The 18,001-nt window shown below is 39.0% G+C and overlaps 2 protein-coding genes and 1 long non-coding RNA gene across 4 annotated transcripts; all 3 read left to right on the top strand.

Moving 5' to 3' along the window:
• The first annotated feature begins 212 nt into the window (after nucleotides 1–212).
• On the top strand, nucleotides 213–12,891 carry LOC105381558 (protein disulfide-isomerase A5). Of its 2 annotated transcripts, none has more exons than XM_048632643.1 (12): nucleotides 213–428; nucleotides 2,267–2,517; nucleotides 2,960–3,167; nucleotides 3,503–3,631; nucleotides 3,948–4,048; nucleotides 4,169–4,320; nucleotides 5,374–5,504; nucleotides 5,967–6,128; nucleotides 7,153–7,294; nucleotides 8,167–8,369; nucleotides 8,641–8,680; nucleotides 12,293–12,891. In XM_048632643.1, exons 1-12 carry the CDS (start codon nucleotides 402–404, stop codon nucleotides 12,358–12,360), a joined length of 1,614 nt encoding a protein of 537 aa, XP_048488600.1. In that variant the 5' UTR covers nucleotides 213–401; the 3' UTR covers nucleotides 12,361–12,891. The 2 variants fall into 2 exon arrangements, with proteins under 2 accessions (XP_048488600.1, XP_048488599.1); XM_048632642.1 differs by lacking the exon at nucleotides 213–428 and adding an exon at nucleotides 1,849–2,066.
• On the top strand, nucleotides 9,100–10,132 carry LOC119690776. The gene is made up of 2 exons (XR_007268184.1): nucleotides 9,100–9,730; nucleotides 9,877–10,132. It is a non-coding gene; the product is annotated as an uncharacterized LOC119690776 (long non-coding RNA).
• A 1,504-nt stretch (nucleotides 12,892–14,395) lies between the features above and the next one.
• Nucleotides 14,396–17,941, top strand: LOC105381560 (ephrin type-B receptor 1-B). Its single transcript, XM_011551318.3, has one exon. The coding sequence runs from the start codon at nucleotides 14,773–14,775 to the stop codon at nucleotides 17,809–17,811; it is 3,039 nt and encodes a 1,012-aa protein (XP_011549620.3). The 5' UTR covers nucleotides 14,396–14,772; the 3' UTR covers nucleotides 17,812–17,941.
• The last annotated feature ends 60 nt before the right edge of the window (nucleotides 17,942–18,001 follow it).

Genomic DNA, 18,001 nt, shown 5'->3' with positions numbered 1-18,001 from the left:
GCGCACGAAGTTGTCAAGCTATATATACTTCCATGGCAGTAGCACAACACAACGTGAAGTTGATGAGACGTTTAAGTTCTAGGAATTCTTGTATTCTAGATTATGATTACATTATTATTTCGTTATAGAGACATCACTAGTTACCAAAGACAATATCAACAAAAATATATATATATCACAGATTATTCAAAGAGAAGAGAAATGTCATTGTATTTTAGTCTGTGCCAGTCTGTGCTGTGAATGACGAATGTCAACCGCAAAGGTTATGATTTTGAAATAAAATAAGTTACAATAAAAATCAATTTTATTCATAATTTGGTTATCATAATATCTTATGTTTAGTCATTGTTTTTCTATATTCCACGTAACTGTGTTTAAGTTGGCGCAGACATCGTTTAACCATGCGATGCAGTATAAAATTTGCCCGGGTACGTAGGCGTATTTTTTTACAGTTAGATTATAAATTATGAAAAAAGGCCACATCTTACTACGAACCATGAATTGAGTTTCCTGTAGAACCGTGTGCCGAATCTTGGTTTGGCCGAGGTTTGGTAGAATGCAAAATCTGCTTACTTCCGAGTAACTGGTAGTTTACTCGTGAGTAAAAAGTTACTCGAGCTTGGTCGAATTCACCCTAAATAATGAAACTAGTTTTAAGAACCTTTTTATTGATCAACATAATTTACTCTTACATTACGTCACAAATAGTGACACGTTATCGCGAGATTTATCCGGGCATACTTTTCTCCGTATGTACTCGTCTTCTAAAATGTCGTGCTACCTCGCCCCCGCCACTTCTTTCACCCCGCAAGGAGGGTCGCGCACGAAGTTGTCAAGCTATATATACTTCCATGGCAGTAGCACAACACAACGTGAAGTTGATGAGACGTTTAAGTTCTAGGAATTCTTGTATTCTAGATTATGATTACATTATTATTTCGTTATAGAGACATCACTAGTTACCAAAGACAATATCAACAAAAATATATATATATCACAGATTATTCAAAGAGAAGAGAAATGTCATTGTATTTTAGTCTGTGCCAGTCTGTGCTGTGAATGACGAATGTCAACCGCAAAGGTTATGATTTTGAAATAAAATAAGTTACAATAAAAATCAATTTTATTCATAATTTGGTTATCATAATATCTTATGTTTAGTCATTGTTTTTCTATATTCCACGTAACTGTGTTTAAGTTGGCGCAGACATCGTTTAACCATGCGATGCAGTATAAAATTTGCCCGGGTACGTAGGCGTATTTTTTTACAGTTAGATTATAAATTATGAAAAAAGGCCACATCTTACTACGAACCATGAATTGAGTTTCCTGTAGAACCGTGTGCCGAATCTTGGTTTGGCCGAGGTTTGGTAGAATGCAAAATCTGCTTACTTCCGAGTAACTGGTAGTTTACTCGTGAGTAAAAAGTTACTCGAGCTTGGTCGAATTCACCCTAAATAATGAAACTAGTTTTAAGAACCTTTTTATTGATCAACATAATTTACTCTTACATTACGTCACAAATAGTGACACGTTATCGCGAGATTTATCCGGGCATACTTTTCTCCGTATGTACTCGTCTTCTAAAATGTCGTGCTACCTCGCCCCCGCCACTTCTTTCACCCCGCAAGGAGGGTCGCGCACGAAGTTGTCAAGCTATATATACTTCCATGGCAGTAGCACAACACAACGTGAAGTTGATGAGACGTTTAAGTTCTAGGAATTCTTGTATTCTAGATTATGATTACATTATTATTTCGTTATAGAGACATCACTAGTTACCAAAGACAATATCAACAAAAATATATATATATCACAGATTATTCAAAGAGAAGAGAAATGTCATTGTATTTTAGTCTGTGCCAGTCTGTGCTGTGAATGACGAATGTCAACCGCAAAGGTTATGATTTTGAAATAAAATAAGTTACAATAAAAATCAATTTTATTCATAATTTGGTTATCATAATATCTTATGTTTAGTCATTGTTTTTCTATATTCCACGTAACTGTGTTTAAGTTGGCGCAGACATCGTTTAACCATGCGATGCAGTATAAAATTTGCCCGGGTACGTAGGCGTATTTTTTTACAGTTAGATTATAAATTATGAAAAAAGGCCACATCTTACTACGAACCATGAATTGAGTTATCTAGCACTTGACCTTATGCTTTTTCTCTACACCTTACGATTATAATTATGTTGCAAATGGCCTATTAAAATTAATTTCAATTCCCCCATTACCGGTATTTTTTATGACCACCTTTCAGATCCTTCCAATCACTATTTTTTTTCTGCTACTGATCCATCTAACATATCAAGCCAAGAAACAGAAGACTTCGGTGGTAAATGACATAGAAGACATCAAATCTTTTAAGAAGTTGTTAAGGACTAAAACAAACATACTGTTTTTATTTGTAAATAATCAAAAAGCTGCGAAAACTGTTACCAATGTGTTCAAAGATACGGCTGAGGCCATGAAAGGGCAGGCTACATCTGTCTTGATTGACTGCAGTAATGGGTAAGTTAATGTTATGTCCAGTATGATTATTTAGGGCCTTAACTACTACATTAAAACCCCTTGGCCCAACTGCATAATATGAGGAGCAAAATTAAATGTCTGTTGTTTATATGCTTGCTATTGATATTTTCCATGGTAAAAGTGATGAAGCGATGAGACAAGAGTGTGGCTCAGTAAAGGGCATCTAATTGGGGGTCCACTTAATGCAGTGTACACCCTTAAGTAAAAAAATTATTTACCCCCTTTTGGCGACTTAGGTATATCAGTAAAAATTACTAGGTATAAAAATAGCTAGAATGGGATATAATATATATTATAAGAAGGTAAAAGGTTACTAGACCTCAAAACAGTTTACTGTACCAACATTTACCTTATTAATTTTATTGATAGGAAGATGTGCTACTTTCTCATCACTAGAAATTCACATTATTATTAATTCCAGGGAATCAAAAAAACTGTGTAAGAAACTCAAGATAGACCCTGAGGTTTCTTATGTATTAAAGCACTACAAGGATGGCGAGTATAACAAGGACTACGACCGGAGTGAGACTGTTTCATCAATGTCAAACTTCCTGCGAGATCCTACAGGAGACTTGCCCTGGGATGAAGCACCAGATGCCACTGACATATACCATCTTCAGGATTTTGATGTCTGTATTGTTGAATTTATCTCCCCTTCGCTTGGTTGCATTTGCGAGATGTTCTCACTTTATAAATAATTATTTTAGTCATGATTATGCGATTTAATATAGCAACAGAAAGTGATTGTTGTAGTAATGTAATAAATATTGTTAATATTTTTTTTGGTGTGATACAAATATTTTGATACCTATGTAGTGTTAAATCATAGATATTGGTATAGCTAGGTTGAGCCACATAAGCTTTTGCATACTTCTTAGTTAGAAAATAGATTAATGATAGATAATTAACTAATGTCATAAAAAATACTACTGTGCACATAAGCGAATGTTGTGAATATTTCTAGGCCCTATCCAAGTTCCTGCGCAAGGGAGCGGCTGCGTACCGACGCTCCCTGATCATGTTCTATGCACCGTGGTGCGGCTACTGCAAGATGATGAAGCCAGACTATGCGCAAGCTGCCACTGAACTGAAGGTAAAGTTGCGACTATAATCATAACTGTAACTAATCAGAGACTATCTAGATTAGAGCTAATTAAATGACACTTGTTATATTTGAAACTACACATAGGACATGTTACGTTATACAAATTCAAATACAATGCCATTCAAGAGTCTAAATTATGGGCAACACTTTATTTATTTGGAGCTGCACCATATGATTCTTTAATGGAAAGCCACATCCCACATCGACACAAACTTATATCTCAAATCTTTAAGCTTTGAGATGGATAACCTGCAGGTCACAGTATACTTAATTAACATAATAAGACCTTTGTCACATTACTCAGGGTGAGGCGTTGCTGGCTGCCATTGATGTCGCCAAGCCGGGAAATGCTAAAATAAGACAACTCTACAATATCACTGGATTCCCCACGTTACTGTACTTTGAGTAAGTGATGTACTTTTTATTTTTTCCTACTTAATTATGTATTACAAGTAATTTCTTGTACTTGTTGATATTTTCATGAATGAAAAGGGCCCATCTAGATACTGAACCCTCTGTCCGCAGAAAGGGCCTATACCGTTTCCCGTACGGAGGGGAGAACAAGCGAGCGGCCATTGTGGAGTTCCTGCGGGACCCCAACGCTCAGACGCAGAAGAAGAAAGAAGCGGCCAAGGACGAGAGCTGGCCGCAAGACTCTGATGTCCTGCATCTTAACGGTATGAATAGAACTTATTCTTCTACTGGTCAGTGACAAACACTAGAGCTGGTACCATATTTTTCATACCAAGTCAGCGTTATCGAAACAATATTGAATTCATAATACACTGCTGTTAGTAACCTAATTTCTCCTTTCATTCTGACGTTTTATCTTCGATGTACAAGATTCACTGTGGGGTTGGTAGCGCCGCGATGGCATGAATACGGGTGTTGGTTTAGGGTTTAATGCCGTGGTGAAAGGATTAGCCAGTCAGGCGTATACAGTTGATACGTCACTGTGGACGAGGCTTCTTCCTTCTTCGTGAACTAACTTTTGTGACTGGCTATTCTGACTAGCTAATACTTTCACCACGGCAATAATCCCTAGACCAGATTTGCTACCCGCATGGAAAATGTACTTATAGAAAACATATTGAAACATTTAATAGGTTCCTTACTATACTATTCTACTGTTGCGTTGGTAGGTATGTTTCTTATCGATAAGAGTTAACTGCCAACGAACTGATTAGTTAAGGCGAAACAAATTTTACATGCCTAGTATTTAGAGTTGTTAAATTAGCCATTAATAATTACTCGGTATGCATGAGCTGAGGTAAGTTTCTTAGGATTATGTTTTTTTTAGTTGTTTTTAATGAAATATATCAATCCCTTGTAGACCAGCATTGTGGGAAATGGTCCAAGCTCAGGAAGGCAGTTTAGACCTTGGGGTGTGCAGTATGCACAAAGGTTCCATTCGAGAGAGCCAGGTGTATGTATGAGAGAGAGAATAGAGTAGATATTTTAATGTAAATTTTAGGTCGAAAATGGCCTGAATTGCTTCGAGTAAAGGATGGTACGGCCGTGCCGCTTTTTTGCTCGACTTATAGATGCGGATATTGAAATAAATTATTGAAACACCCATGAGATACAGATAGATAAAGTACTCTTTATTTGTGCACCAAGAAATAATTCTCAATTTTATAATAATAACTTAATTAGGGTACAAAAGGCGCTTTTACCGCTTATACCAATCTCTTCCAGAAAACCTTTTACCATGATGTAAATGTCCACAGGTGACAACTTCAACAGCGAGTTGGCCAAGGCAGAGCACGCTCTGGTGATATTCTACGCGCCGTGGTGTGGACACTGCAAGAACATCAAACCAGAATTCGAGAAGGCTGCTGCCGCTATCAAGAAGGATAAGGTAACTAACCAATACGTTAATATATTTAATTTTTTTAAATGATTATTTTTCAATATTACAGAGATCATTGTTTATAAAATCTTGATTCTCTTACAAGGGCTAAAATTATTTGGTTTTGGTTTTAATCTGTATTTTTTCAATGGCAGTCGTCCCAAACTGCTGATTCGCATTATCATTTCATCAGCATGTTAATGTAATGGAATCCTTACCTGGATTTCTCATGCGCTGAATTGTTCAGGAGTACTTAAATCCATGCTTACTATTTACATATAAATCATTTGTTGCAGAGCCATTGCATTTGAGCAAGCTACTGGTTACTCACGGCACAGGCTTAGCCTAGTGTGAGAACCCCAGCTACCATAGTTTTTTTAATCTGGTCCAAATAATTTTATAACTGTTTTATATTCATTAAGATAACCTGTGTAAATTTTTTGGTTTAATAACCATTTTTTTATTTTTCAGATAAACGGCGTGCTAGCGGCAGTGGACGCGACTAAGTTCTCGGAGCTGGCGGCGCAGTACGGGGTGAAGGCATTCCCGACACTCAAATACTTCTCTCGAGGAGAGTACAAGTTCGACGCCGGACACGCCAGGAAGGAGAAACAAATCATCGAGTTTATCAAGGTCAGTCGCTAACCTGCGGCCGCTACACGGGTTCGTTATCGACGTCGATAAACTTTTTTAATGCGTATTCCGTGTTTATGGTGATTCGCGTTATACTGACGTTTATCTACGTAGACAACGAACCCGTGTAGTGGCAGCTGCTATTAGGTATATGTATACAGGATGTTAAAAAATGAAAGGTGTCAAAAGGTAATTCTGAATAAATTTGGTTGTTGTACAACTTATTTCACGAATTTCCAATAGTCGTAGAACAAAGGTTATTATGAATGACAAGCTGAATCACCCATTCAGCTTACTTCTCATAAGTACGACTTTCTCAACACCTTAATAAATAAGTGATGTGTAAATGGCGAACTCATGAATACTATATTTGTCATACTTACGCTCTGTCATGCGAGTCACATTTTCATATTCCTTATTGTTCCGTTGGCAGCCTTAGGTTACTAAAGAAATGTATACTCAGCTACTACCTATCAACAATGAGGTGATACACACAATATAATTGAGTATACGTTTCTTGTACCTACAATAAACCTTGGCGAAACGTGGCCCATACATTATTACTATCGTCTCGTGCACCTTATAAGTTTTATAACTTACTACATTATACTACTATACTTTAATATTGTTTTATAAGTACTTACTTATTATAAACTTTTTCATTGCTCGTGAGTGTATTAATATATTTTTTCTATTCCTACTATAATTATCTTGACGACCGAATGGCGTAGTGTGTAGTGACCCTGACTACTGACCCGAAGGTCCCGGGTTCGATTCCCGGCTGGGGCAGATATTTGTTTAAATTAACACAGATATTGGTTCTTGGGTCTTGGATGTGCCCGTAAAATGGCAATAGGCTCTCCCCCTATTACATTGGGACTAAACATAACACTGGCGAAAAGTGGCTGCAGCAATGCACCTCTGCCTACCCTGCAAGGGAGTACATTAGTACAAGGCGTGAGAGTGTGTGTGTGTGTATAATTATCTTGATATTTTATCAAATAACCACATGTTAATCATCCAGAACCCCCAAGAGCCGCCGCCGCCGCCGCCACCAGAAAAGCCGTGGTCCGAGGAGCCGTCGCAAGTGAGACACCTCAACGAGAACAACTTCAGGAGCTCGCTGAGGAAGATCAAGCACGGGATCGTCATGTTCTATGCGCCTTGTAAGTTTCGTGCATTTGTTGCTTACAGTCGTCGAAATATAATAGGCCCGTTTGGACAGCCACACATACAAATTTCCCATTTACTCTTGATTTACTTGATGAAATACATAAAAAGACACATAATCTAGCTTATTATTTAACAGCCGAAAGAAAAAAGAACTTTTAGGGTGACTTGCATAACAAAGTTAAATAAAATTAAATAGTTTTTCTCTTGCTCTGACAGTATAGTGTCAGAGCAAGAGGTCATAGATTTAATTTTGATTAGCTTTGTTGTGCAAGACGCCCTTAAACAACCAAAAGTTACTTATTGTTTAGGTTTGACACCAGCTGTCATCCCATTATTATCCCCACATTTTGGAGCTGTCCAAACCGGCCTATTATATTTTGACGACTGTAGTTGTGGGAGGCCTCCCCTATTTAACTATCAAATATACACCCTGCGACCGCTTCACGGGTCTGTTGTCGACGTCGATAAAATCGTTTAATAATGGGCGTTTCACCAATCACAACAAATGAAACAAAAAATCTTACATAGAATAACGATAAAAAACACTACACCATTCAAGTGGCGCATTAGCCGCAACGTCGTCGCTGTGTAAATTTCCATTATCCTAACTAATATTCTAAATGCGAAAGTAACAGTGTGTGTCTGTTACCCTTTCACGCCAAAACTACTGAAGGAATTTGAATGAAATTTGGCATACATATGGTCTAGACCCTGAGAAAGAACATAGGCTACTTTTGATTAATTATCCCATAATTCCCACGGGAAAACTTTTTAAGGCGAAGCTCGCGGGAACATCTAGTATTTTTATAACACAACACAACGCAGCCACCCTACCTTGAAATGAACCATTCATCTTTACCCCCAGGGTGCGGCCACTGCAAGAGCGCCAAGCCCGAGTTCACGCGCGCGGCCGAAGCGTTCGCCGACGAACTGGCCGTCGCGTTCGCCGCAGTGGACTGCACGGCCGCGGCCACGCTCTGCCAGAACTATAATGTCATGGGGTACCCCACGTTTAAGTACATAAGCTACTATGACAAGAGTATTAGCGACTACAATGGAGGCCGAAAGGTGAGTTGAATTTGGATTTTGGCTGCGCTTAGCGTTTTTTGGTCGATCGTGGGATACTAAGCTATGGCTGTGTCACTGGAAAATATATGGTTTTGAGATCTATAATTTTGTTTGTAGCCTAGCCAATTCCTTTTAACTGGTAGTAGGTTTAGTTGAGGGTGCTTCTAATCAACATAAAAGATTTATTGATACAAAACATTGTGCAGCGTAAATGATTAATTTAAAATGTATGTCGCACCTTAGTTTAATTCTTGACATTCTACATTTTCAGGAAGAAGACTTTGTATCGTTCATCAAGAAGCAGATGGGCAGTAAGGATGAGTTGTGATAGCATACGTGTCTCTACATGGGTTCACCTGCGATTCACATACTGTTGCTGTATCATAGCCACACATACATCATTTAAGTAGATACACAATTTAGTATGTGGTGTAGTACTCTCATTGTAGATTTCACTCTAAATTTTAAACATATTCCTCGAATCATAACAAAATAATGACGAATGCTGTGTAAAATGTTACAAAAATATATGATTAACTAAGACAATATTAAATTAACTTTTCGGATTAAGAATTATCATTGTGGCGATCGGCTTAAGTTGTTTGATTAAGTATAAATGTTTTTATCTAAATCTTGAAACGTTCTATGATGTTGATAATTGAGTATCTACATTCCTTAGAGAATCTATGTACATGTTTATAATATAGCAAATATACCGACTATGAGGGCGGCTTGCAGAAAAGAACCCGTAAGCATAGCTTTACTAAACGTTTCTTAAGACTAAACTGATTTTTATTTAAAACGATTTAAAACTGTCTTGCGCCATGGTTTTTCCAAAACGATTTAACAAAACCTAGTTTATGATATCATTCAATTTCTCATTCGGTCTATACGATTCGTTATACACTATTTGATTTAAAATTTGATAGTTTCCAATGAAGTAGGCTAATATTTTGGGTGAAATGAAATATACTCGTCGTCACATGTCAGTCCAGTCACCGAGTGTTACTGTCACTTGATAAACAAACAACCGTGTGCAGTTACCGAAATATAAATACCTAATTGATAAATTATAAAAATGGAAGGTAAAAAACACCAACGGGCACCCAATTTTACATGTGACGAAAGTATGCTTTTATGTAACCTCGTAGACAAATATAATTTCATAATTGAAAATAAAAAAACTGATGGTTAGACCGTAGCCGAAAAACAGAAGGCTTGGAAGATACTGAGTAAAGAATAATATAACGCCAACACCACTTATATATGTACCCAGAACTACTGAGAATTTACTGGTAGGTACAAAAACCTGAAAACAAAGACGAAAAAACAGCACGCAAGTGAAAAAATGCAGATCTCAAGTAAGTTCTATTATTATATCTAGCCATATGGCTACTTACAAAATAAAATTGGTAATAAATTGTATAATAGTAGGTAATAAAGTGTGTAGGTAGCTAGAGTACTGTGATTTACTCTAATTTTTATGACTGGATTTTTATGTTTGCAGATATACCTAGATAGCAAAGTTTTACACGCGTCTATAGCTGTAGTTCAGACAGTGGAGCTCCATGGACAAGACTGGGAAACGGTGTCGGCTGATGTTAATCTCCCCCCAGAGGAATGCCAAACAACATTCAATATTTTAAGTAAAGAAGCGAAACAATCATCAAGCAAAATAAAACAACAAGCCATATTTTAAGATTTAGGTACCTATATAATATACAGTGGTGTAATTAATAATAATAAACATGTTTTTAAATCAACAGTTGTTTGGTACTGGTGACGCTATAACCTTGCAAAATAGTTATTGATCAGCGAAGTTCTTGCATTGTTCCCAGACTGTAAGGCACGAGAAGGTTGGTCTATATAGATTGTTGTGGTATTTTTTGTAAGACGAAAGCTTTTAATAAATTCATCATCTCGATAAGCACGAAACAAATCTGTTATTTTAGTAGTTAACCCTCCTATAAAAGTAAGGGGTATTTTTGATCTTCTTCTTCTTCTATCGTGTAAATGCACTAAGCTTACTTCCTCCAGTGTTTTGCTACTCTTATTGCGAGGTCATTGGCCTTCATCAGGTCTCCTTGACTGCACTTTGGGGCATTAGGGCACTCTATAAGGTGTGACGTAGTCTGGAGGCTTCCGCAACTGCAGAGTGCTGGCATTGGCTGGGAGCATATCCCATCGCCTCAAACATTTTTCATATTACCGAGTAAGTTAACTAGAAATTCTAATTACTAACAACAAAACAACCAAAAACAATACTTCAAAGATTGCTTTTGACATTTGACAAAGAAGTTAAATCTCGATTTACGCGTAAAACCGAGATATTGCCGGTTTAATTTTGACGTTTCTCTAAATCGAGATTTGACACTAAATCGAGATCGTGCAAGAGGATTTTGCTGATTTACGCTTAAACTGAGCTTAAGTTGAACAAAATCGAGTTTTAAGACGTTCTTGCAAGCCGCCCTGAAAGAAATATAATTACATCAATACTGTAATAGCCATTACTATGATATTACGATATAAAACAATCAAATTAGTCCAAATGAAAATATACTAAAATGTGCTTATTTTGTTGTAAGTGTGTCTTTTATTAAAATATCATATTTAAGATGTTTATGTAATATTTAACTTAAACTAGTATGAAGTCACATCGGAATATATATTATAAGTATACTTACTTATTATAATTTATAAGTATACATATTCTATAAGCTGAAACGCAGCGGCTCAGTGCAAATACCATACTATATTTCTCTAACTTTTAAATTTTTGGATCTACATAAAGTAACCTTTATTTTTACGTGTGCAAGTTTCTATGATATTGTCAATATCACAATTCACAATGTTATTGTAGATTAGATAATTGCATTCGTTTACAGTGCATTTAAGTATGTAAGTAATCGCATATCTCAAAGTAATCTCGTACTGATCATTATAATAACTAGATACTAAGACAAATTTCCCCAAATTTCATTTTTTGTATCGTAGGTTTTAGTTCCATTAATTACTTATTTGTAATGCAAGTACCTAATTTTGATATTCACAATGCTTATATACATTTCTTACATCGATTGTTGGGTGTATTTCCTTAGATTATCTATTAATATTCTATTTAAAGACGTGTCTACGTATTGGCATTTACGGCCAGCGCCGTAGTTATGCACAGTTCGCAATCCCGGCTTTTGTTTGATTACGTCTGAAATACTGTTGAAAAGTTTTTCAGAAATAATATAAGTACTTAGGTACATATATTTCGTTTATGCAAAACTTAACAATGATATGGTTATAAAATATAATAATATAAATATAGATCTACCATTGCTGATGATGGATGTCGGCTGTTAAAAACATATTATTCCCATAGTTTCTAAAACCTAATAATATTTTCATGTTAAACCTGTCGTCGACACGATAAGAAGAAGATGTTAAACCTCTCTACTGCATTTATTGTTAATGTTAAACTATAAGTAGGTAGCATTTACAATGCATTTATTTTCCACTATTTTATGTAGATATTGATGTTGATTCTGAAGGCAAAAATTCTAATTTTAACGCTGTCAAACTAAAAAAATTGCTAGCATAAAATGACATTTACGGAAACAATCATAGAGTCGAATTTTAAACAAAGAAATTAAGGTTTTGACGTCTCTAAATTTAAAATTTCCGCCTTCAGAATCGATATCATTGATGTCGATTCTGAAGGCAGAAATTCTAATTTTAACGCTGTCAAACTAAAAAAATTGGTAGCATAAAATGACATTTACGGAAACAATCATAGAGTCGAATTTTAAACAAAGAAATTAAGTTTTTGACATCTCTAAATTTAGAATTTCTGCCTTCAGAATCGACATCATTGTGTAGTAAGTATTTTATTTGACGTATAGGTTTTGCTAAAGAAATACACATCTGTTTTCCAGTTTCCGCCTCTTCAGTACCTATCATCGCAGATGAAGCTGATATGTATGACGAATATTATCATTATTAAGGAGAATTTTATTTTATTGTAAACTTAATTAAATTCGTGTCTGTTCTAGCCGAGCGTCGGCCGTAGCTAGGACGTAAGTCCGTTGCTCTGCCATCACTAGGTGAGGGTACCCCTCAGAATAGTGTGAGTGGCTCAATAAAAATAGAATATATATTATATAATATAATAACAATAGTTGACCAAGTTACTGCCGACGCTCGACTCGCACCCATCATCCTTTACTGTAATAAAAATCGAAGATATATATATTTTTTTCTTATGTAGGATTTAACCTTGATATTTAAATCAATTTAGTTTTATTAAACTAATATGGTCATTAAATAATTATACTTACCTACTATGAAACCTTCAATGAGCTTAAAATTACTATCATGGCATATTCTCTAAATTTGTTGATAGAGTCTAACCCATGTATTCATAAAATATATTGTTTCGTAGGTTACTATTGAATTGTTGTACTTATAAACTAATTATTGCAATATTTAAAATGATGATGCAACCAGCTTAATAAAGTACCTACTGCAAACATAATTTTATTGTGGTTTTATTTTATAAACTTTATAATATTCCATTATTTCTTCAGGTCCTAGATACATAGGTAGTTATGTACAGTGTCTCTAGTCAATAGTGACCCGACGAGCACCTCATCAGAATTCAGTTGTTAATACCTAAGTATCTGAAATACCAAATTATATTTTTACTGCGCTATGTTTTCAACGAACGAACGAACGTGGACACGTTCGTTGCAAATAAAAAAAGCAACTGGTTACGAATGTGGAATTTCTATCCCACTTTTTCCGTAACCATTTCATAAATTATCGAGGACACTAACTAAATAAATCAAATTAAAACCATAATTACTACATGTACCATTTTATTAGGAGTAATGTAATCTTAATAAGAAGCACGATCAGTAAGAAAATGTAGATCATTTGCACCTAAACTATAGTTTATTTATAGTTGCAAGACACTATTATAAAAGTTATTCCATCGAAGCCTTGAACTTTTTTAACCGGTGCGGCGGCGACGGGGAAATACAGTTCTTTTATTTTTATTCCTCTCTGGTTCTTAAACGTGAAACTCTTTGTCTTTCCTTTAAATATATTTCAGCTCTCTATTTAATATAATTATTCACGTCTTGCCAGCCTTCCATGTTGTTGTTTACAGTGGCGCTAGTAATGAGTTGCTGGCGGCATCAGAAACTAAAACTACAAAGCAGCTGCTACGCCGGCGCGTGGCGTAGGGCGGGCGGGCGCTGAATGTTAGGACGTCAAACGATGATAATGCGATGAGCGATCATAATTTTATTGTTGTATACCTCAGTACCTAACTACATATTTAATGGCCCATAACAAAACAACGACTTGTGATCCGCCTAATGATTTTAAATTCAAAGCGAGCCCCCTCATTAATCCTATTTAATTTTGAGGTACCTCGCATCTTTGATTTTTTATAATCTATTTACTGCTTTGTGCTATTTACTGATAACAATCAGTAGTTACTTACATACAAATAAATAAGTAAGTAGTTAAGTACCTACATACCTACCTGGTAAATGTACCTACTTATCTGTGCATGATAGCTTTAAAAATCGTAAATAACTAGGTATTTTATAATATTTTGTACACAGCATTGTACAATGTATACGTATCTTATTAACTATAACGCATTAATGAATGTGTGAATCATTCTGAAAATTTAGTTAGATGTAGGTACGTTTACAAGCAGTTTGGTCCTTGATCACAATGTTAAACACTGATTGAAACGAAAAAAAATAAAAAAAACAAATGAACATCATTAGTTAACGCCGTATCAAGTGTATTAATCCATAGAAGTTCTTAAGTTCTTATTCATAGAGAAAAGAACACTACGTTTTATTCTTATTACCTACTTTCATGTTCCAATCGAAGCTTTTTTCTGAGCTTTTCTGATTGCACCTCAGAATAATAACTTATGTTTTGCCAATGTTGCTATACATATTTTTTGTAAGAATGTAAGTTGCATGCATTCTTTTTTAAATCTGGCAACACACAAAATTACTGCGCGTCCATGTCAAGTGTGTCTCATCTGTGTAATACAGGATCAATATTAAATTTATGCGAATTCTTCACATTGAATAGCCGTAATTATAACTAAAACCAGTAGAGGAGTGCCTAAATATTAATTAGCAGTAGTTTGAGTACCCGCGCGGCGCGATTCCCTTCAGTTTAGACCTCTGATTACATGCTTCAAGAGAAATGACGAAGGTGTCCTTTATCTGCAACAAAGTGAAGTGTTAGATCGAAAGTGCATATAATTACAGTGTTAAAAACAGCGATCGCAGCATGTAGTATGAAATACAGTGTGACCGTTTGAATATAGAACCGGGGCGTGAATGTTTGGGCGTTCGCTGCGTGTTATTATGTGGGTGAGATGATGTGGTGCTGCGCGGTGGTAGCGGCGGCGCTGTGGGCGGCGCTGGGCGCGCGCGGCGAGCAGGTGCTGCTGCTGGACACCACGTCCGAGGCGACCCTCGGCTGGACGCGCTTCCCCTACGGCCCGCAGGCCAACACGCCCGGCTGGCTCGAGGAGTCCTACACCAACTTCGAGAAACAAATCAACTGGCGCTCCTACGTCGTCTGCGATGTCGCGCACCACAACGTCAACAACTGGCTTTGGACGCCGTTCATCGAGAGGAGAAACGCCAACCGCATATACATAGAAATAAAATTCACCATACGAGACTGCTCATTGTTCCCAGGTAATGCTTTGAGCTGCAAAGAAACGTTCAGCCTGCTTTATTATGAATTTGATGTCGCTACACGGGAACAGCCGCCCTGGGAGCCTGAGAGCTACAAGTTGGTGGGCCGCATTGCTGCAGGGGAGGGCCGGTTCAACACCAACTCTGAAGTAGATATCAACACTGAAGTTAAAAGCATAGCTGTCACTAAGAGAGGGGTGTACTTTGCATTCAGAGATCAAGGAGCATGCATCTCTATATTGGCTGTAAAAGTGTACTACATCACATGCCCGGAAACAACAATGAACTTTGCACGATTCCCTGCTACACCAACTGGGCGGGAAGTGACTGTTATAGAACAAGCTAATGGCACATGTGTGGAAAATGCAGAGACAGCCTCAGGTGAGGCCCCTCCAGTCTACTTGTGCAAGGGAGATGGCAAGTGGACTCTGCCCAGTGGGTCTTGCAAGTGTAGGGCTGGATTTGAGCCCGACCACCATAATCAAATATGCAGTGAGTGCCCTCCTGGTAAATTTAAATCTCATACAGGTGATGATCCCTGCATACCATGTCCTGACTACTCAGAATCCACCATATATGCAGCTGGAGAATGCAAATGTATACCTGGCTTTTATAGAGCCAAGAAGGACCCTAAAAACACACCTTGTACCCAGCCACCATCGGCACCAGATAACTTGACTGTTACTTTTGCTGATCAGTTCTCTATTTCTCTGGCTTGGCAACCTCCACACAAAACAGGAGGCCGCAATGATGTTACATATAAAGTGCATTGTTCAAACTGTGGACCCAGTGTTGAGTACAGACCGGCTTCAAGTGGCTTAAACTCTACAAGAGTGACTGTCATAGGGCTAGATCCAGTTACTGAGTACAAATTCCAGATCTTTGCTGAAAATGGTGTAACAGAGCAAACATCAGAACCACCAAAGAAAATAGAAATAACAGCTGTAACTGAAGCATCAGTTGTGAGTGTTGTATCTAAACTGAGAGTGCTCAGTGCAGAAAGTGATAAGCTGTCTTTAGCATGGACACCTCCGGCACTTGATTCCACGGACCCAGATGATGTGATTGAGAGCTATGAAGTCAAGTGCTTCCCAAAGGACAATCAAGAGAAGAGTGGCAACACGACTCTAAAAATAACAAAAGAACCACATATCATAATAACTGGACTTAAAAGGGATACAGAGTATGGAATAAGAGTGAGGGCTAAGATGAAGCGTGGGTGGGGAGAGTTCAGTCCGATAGTGTACGCGCGGACTGGATCCGTGCTGGAGACGTCGTTCGTGGGCGAGGAGGAGGGCACGCAGGTGCGGCTGGTGGCCGGCGTGATGGTGGCCGTGGTGGTCATGTCCGTGGTGGCCATCGTGGCCACCGTGCTGTTCCTGCGCTCGCGCACCGACGACGAGTGCGACAAGAAGCAGCCGAGCGACTGCAACGCGCTCAACTACCGCAACGGGGAGGTGTACACCGGGCCCGAGCGCCCCGCCAAGACCAGCAGCAACGCCACCACCCCGCTGTTCGCCGGCACCGGCTCGCGCACCTACATCGACCCGCACACGTACGAGGACCCCAACCAGGCCGTCAGGGAGTTTGCTAGAGAAATTGACGCGTCATGCATCACGATCGAGGCCATCATAGGCGGCGGTGAGTTCGGCGACGTTTGCCGAGGAAAACTCAAGCTGCCGGCCAGCTGCGGCCAAGAAATTGATGTCGCTATAAAAACCTTGAAGCCGGGATCTACTGAGAGAGCCAGACGGGACTTCCTGGCTGAAGCCTCAATAATGGGTCAATTTGAACACCCTAATGTCATATTTCTGCAGGGTGTGGTTACCAAGTGTAATCCGATCATGATAATCACAGAATTCATGGAGAATGGATCTCTGGATACGTTTTTGAGAGCGAATGACGGCAAGTTCCGCGTGCTGCAGCTGGTGGGCATGCTGCGCGGCATCGCCACCGGCATGCAGTACCTGTCCGAGATGAACTACATCCACCGGGACCTGGCGGCCCGCAACGTGCTGGTCAACTCGCAGCTCGTGTGTAAAATAGCCGACTTCGGACTGTCGCGCGAGATAGAGTCGATGGCGGACGGCGCCTACACGACGCGCGGCGGCAAGATCCCCGTGCGGTGGACGGCGCCCGAGGCGATAGCCTTCAGGAAGTTCACGTCAGCAAGCGACGTGTGGTCGATGGGCATCGTGTGCTGGGAAGTCATGAGCTTCGGGGAGCGTCCATACTGGAATTGGAGTAATCAGGACGTGATCAAGTCCATAGAGAAGGGCTACAGGCTCCCGGCGCCGATGGACTGCCCCGAGGCGGTGTACCAGCTGATGCTGGACTGCTGGCAGAAGGAGCGCACGCACCGCCCGACCTTCTCCAGCATCGTAAAGACTCTGGACAAGCTGATCAGATGTCCGGACACGCTGCGGAAGATCGCGCAGAACCGCTCGGCGGACCCCCTGGCGGGGGACACGCCCGACATGATCCAGTTCTCCTCGGTGGAGGAGTGGCTGGAGTGCATCAAGATGTCGCGGTACATAGAGAAGTTCCGCGCGGCCGGCATCACGGACATGGACGCGGCCGTGGACCTCACGGTGCACCAGCTCGCCTCGCTGGGCGTCACGCTCGTGGGCCACCAGAAGAAGATCATGAACAGTGTGCAGAGCATGCGCGCGCAGATCCGCGTCAGTGGCCCCTACGGCTTCCTCGTGTGACTTGATACTGAGTGGTCAAACGGCGGTAAAGTATAAACGCGAGTGCAAATCCCAAGTGATCTCTTGTTTAGAGCAAATCAGTGATGTATAGGAGTGATTATCGTAAATTTGATAATGTGAAATGAAGACAAACTCATGTCACAGACTTTGTGTGATGCGTCGAAACTAAAACAATTTGTATATTTTTCTA

Source organism: Plutella xylostella, chromosome Z (genome assembly GCF_932276165.1).
Source record: "Plutella xylostella chromosome Z, ilPluXylo3.1, whole genome shotgun sequence".
In the NCBI taxonomy this organism is placed as follows: Eukaryota; Metazoa; Arthropoda; class Insecta; order Lepidoptera; family Plutellidae; genus Plutella; species Plutella xylostella.
Note: the sequence above shows the minus strand (reverse complement) of the source record. Positions and strands in the feature narration are given on the sequence as shown.

Excerpts from the sequence above, each read along its gene's own strand:
- LOC105381560 (XM_011551318.3), top strand. The coding sequence starts at position 14,773 with ATGATGTGGTGCTGCGCGGTGGTAGCGGCGGCGCTGTGGGCGGCGCTG.
- LOC105381558 (XM_048632643.1), top strand. The coding sequence starts at position 402 with ATGCGATGCAGTATAAAATTTGCCCGG. Across the intron at positions 429-2,266 it reads GCAGTATAAAATTTGCCCGG|ATCCTTCCAATCACTATTTT; the intron begins GTACGTAGGCGT and ends ACCACCTTTCAG. Across the intron at positions 7,295-8,166 it reads CGTCATGTTCTATGCGCCTT|GGTGCGGCCACTGCAAGAGC; the intron begins GTAAGTTTCGTG and ends CTTTACCCCCAG.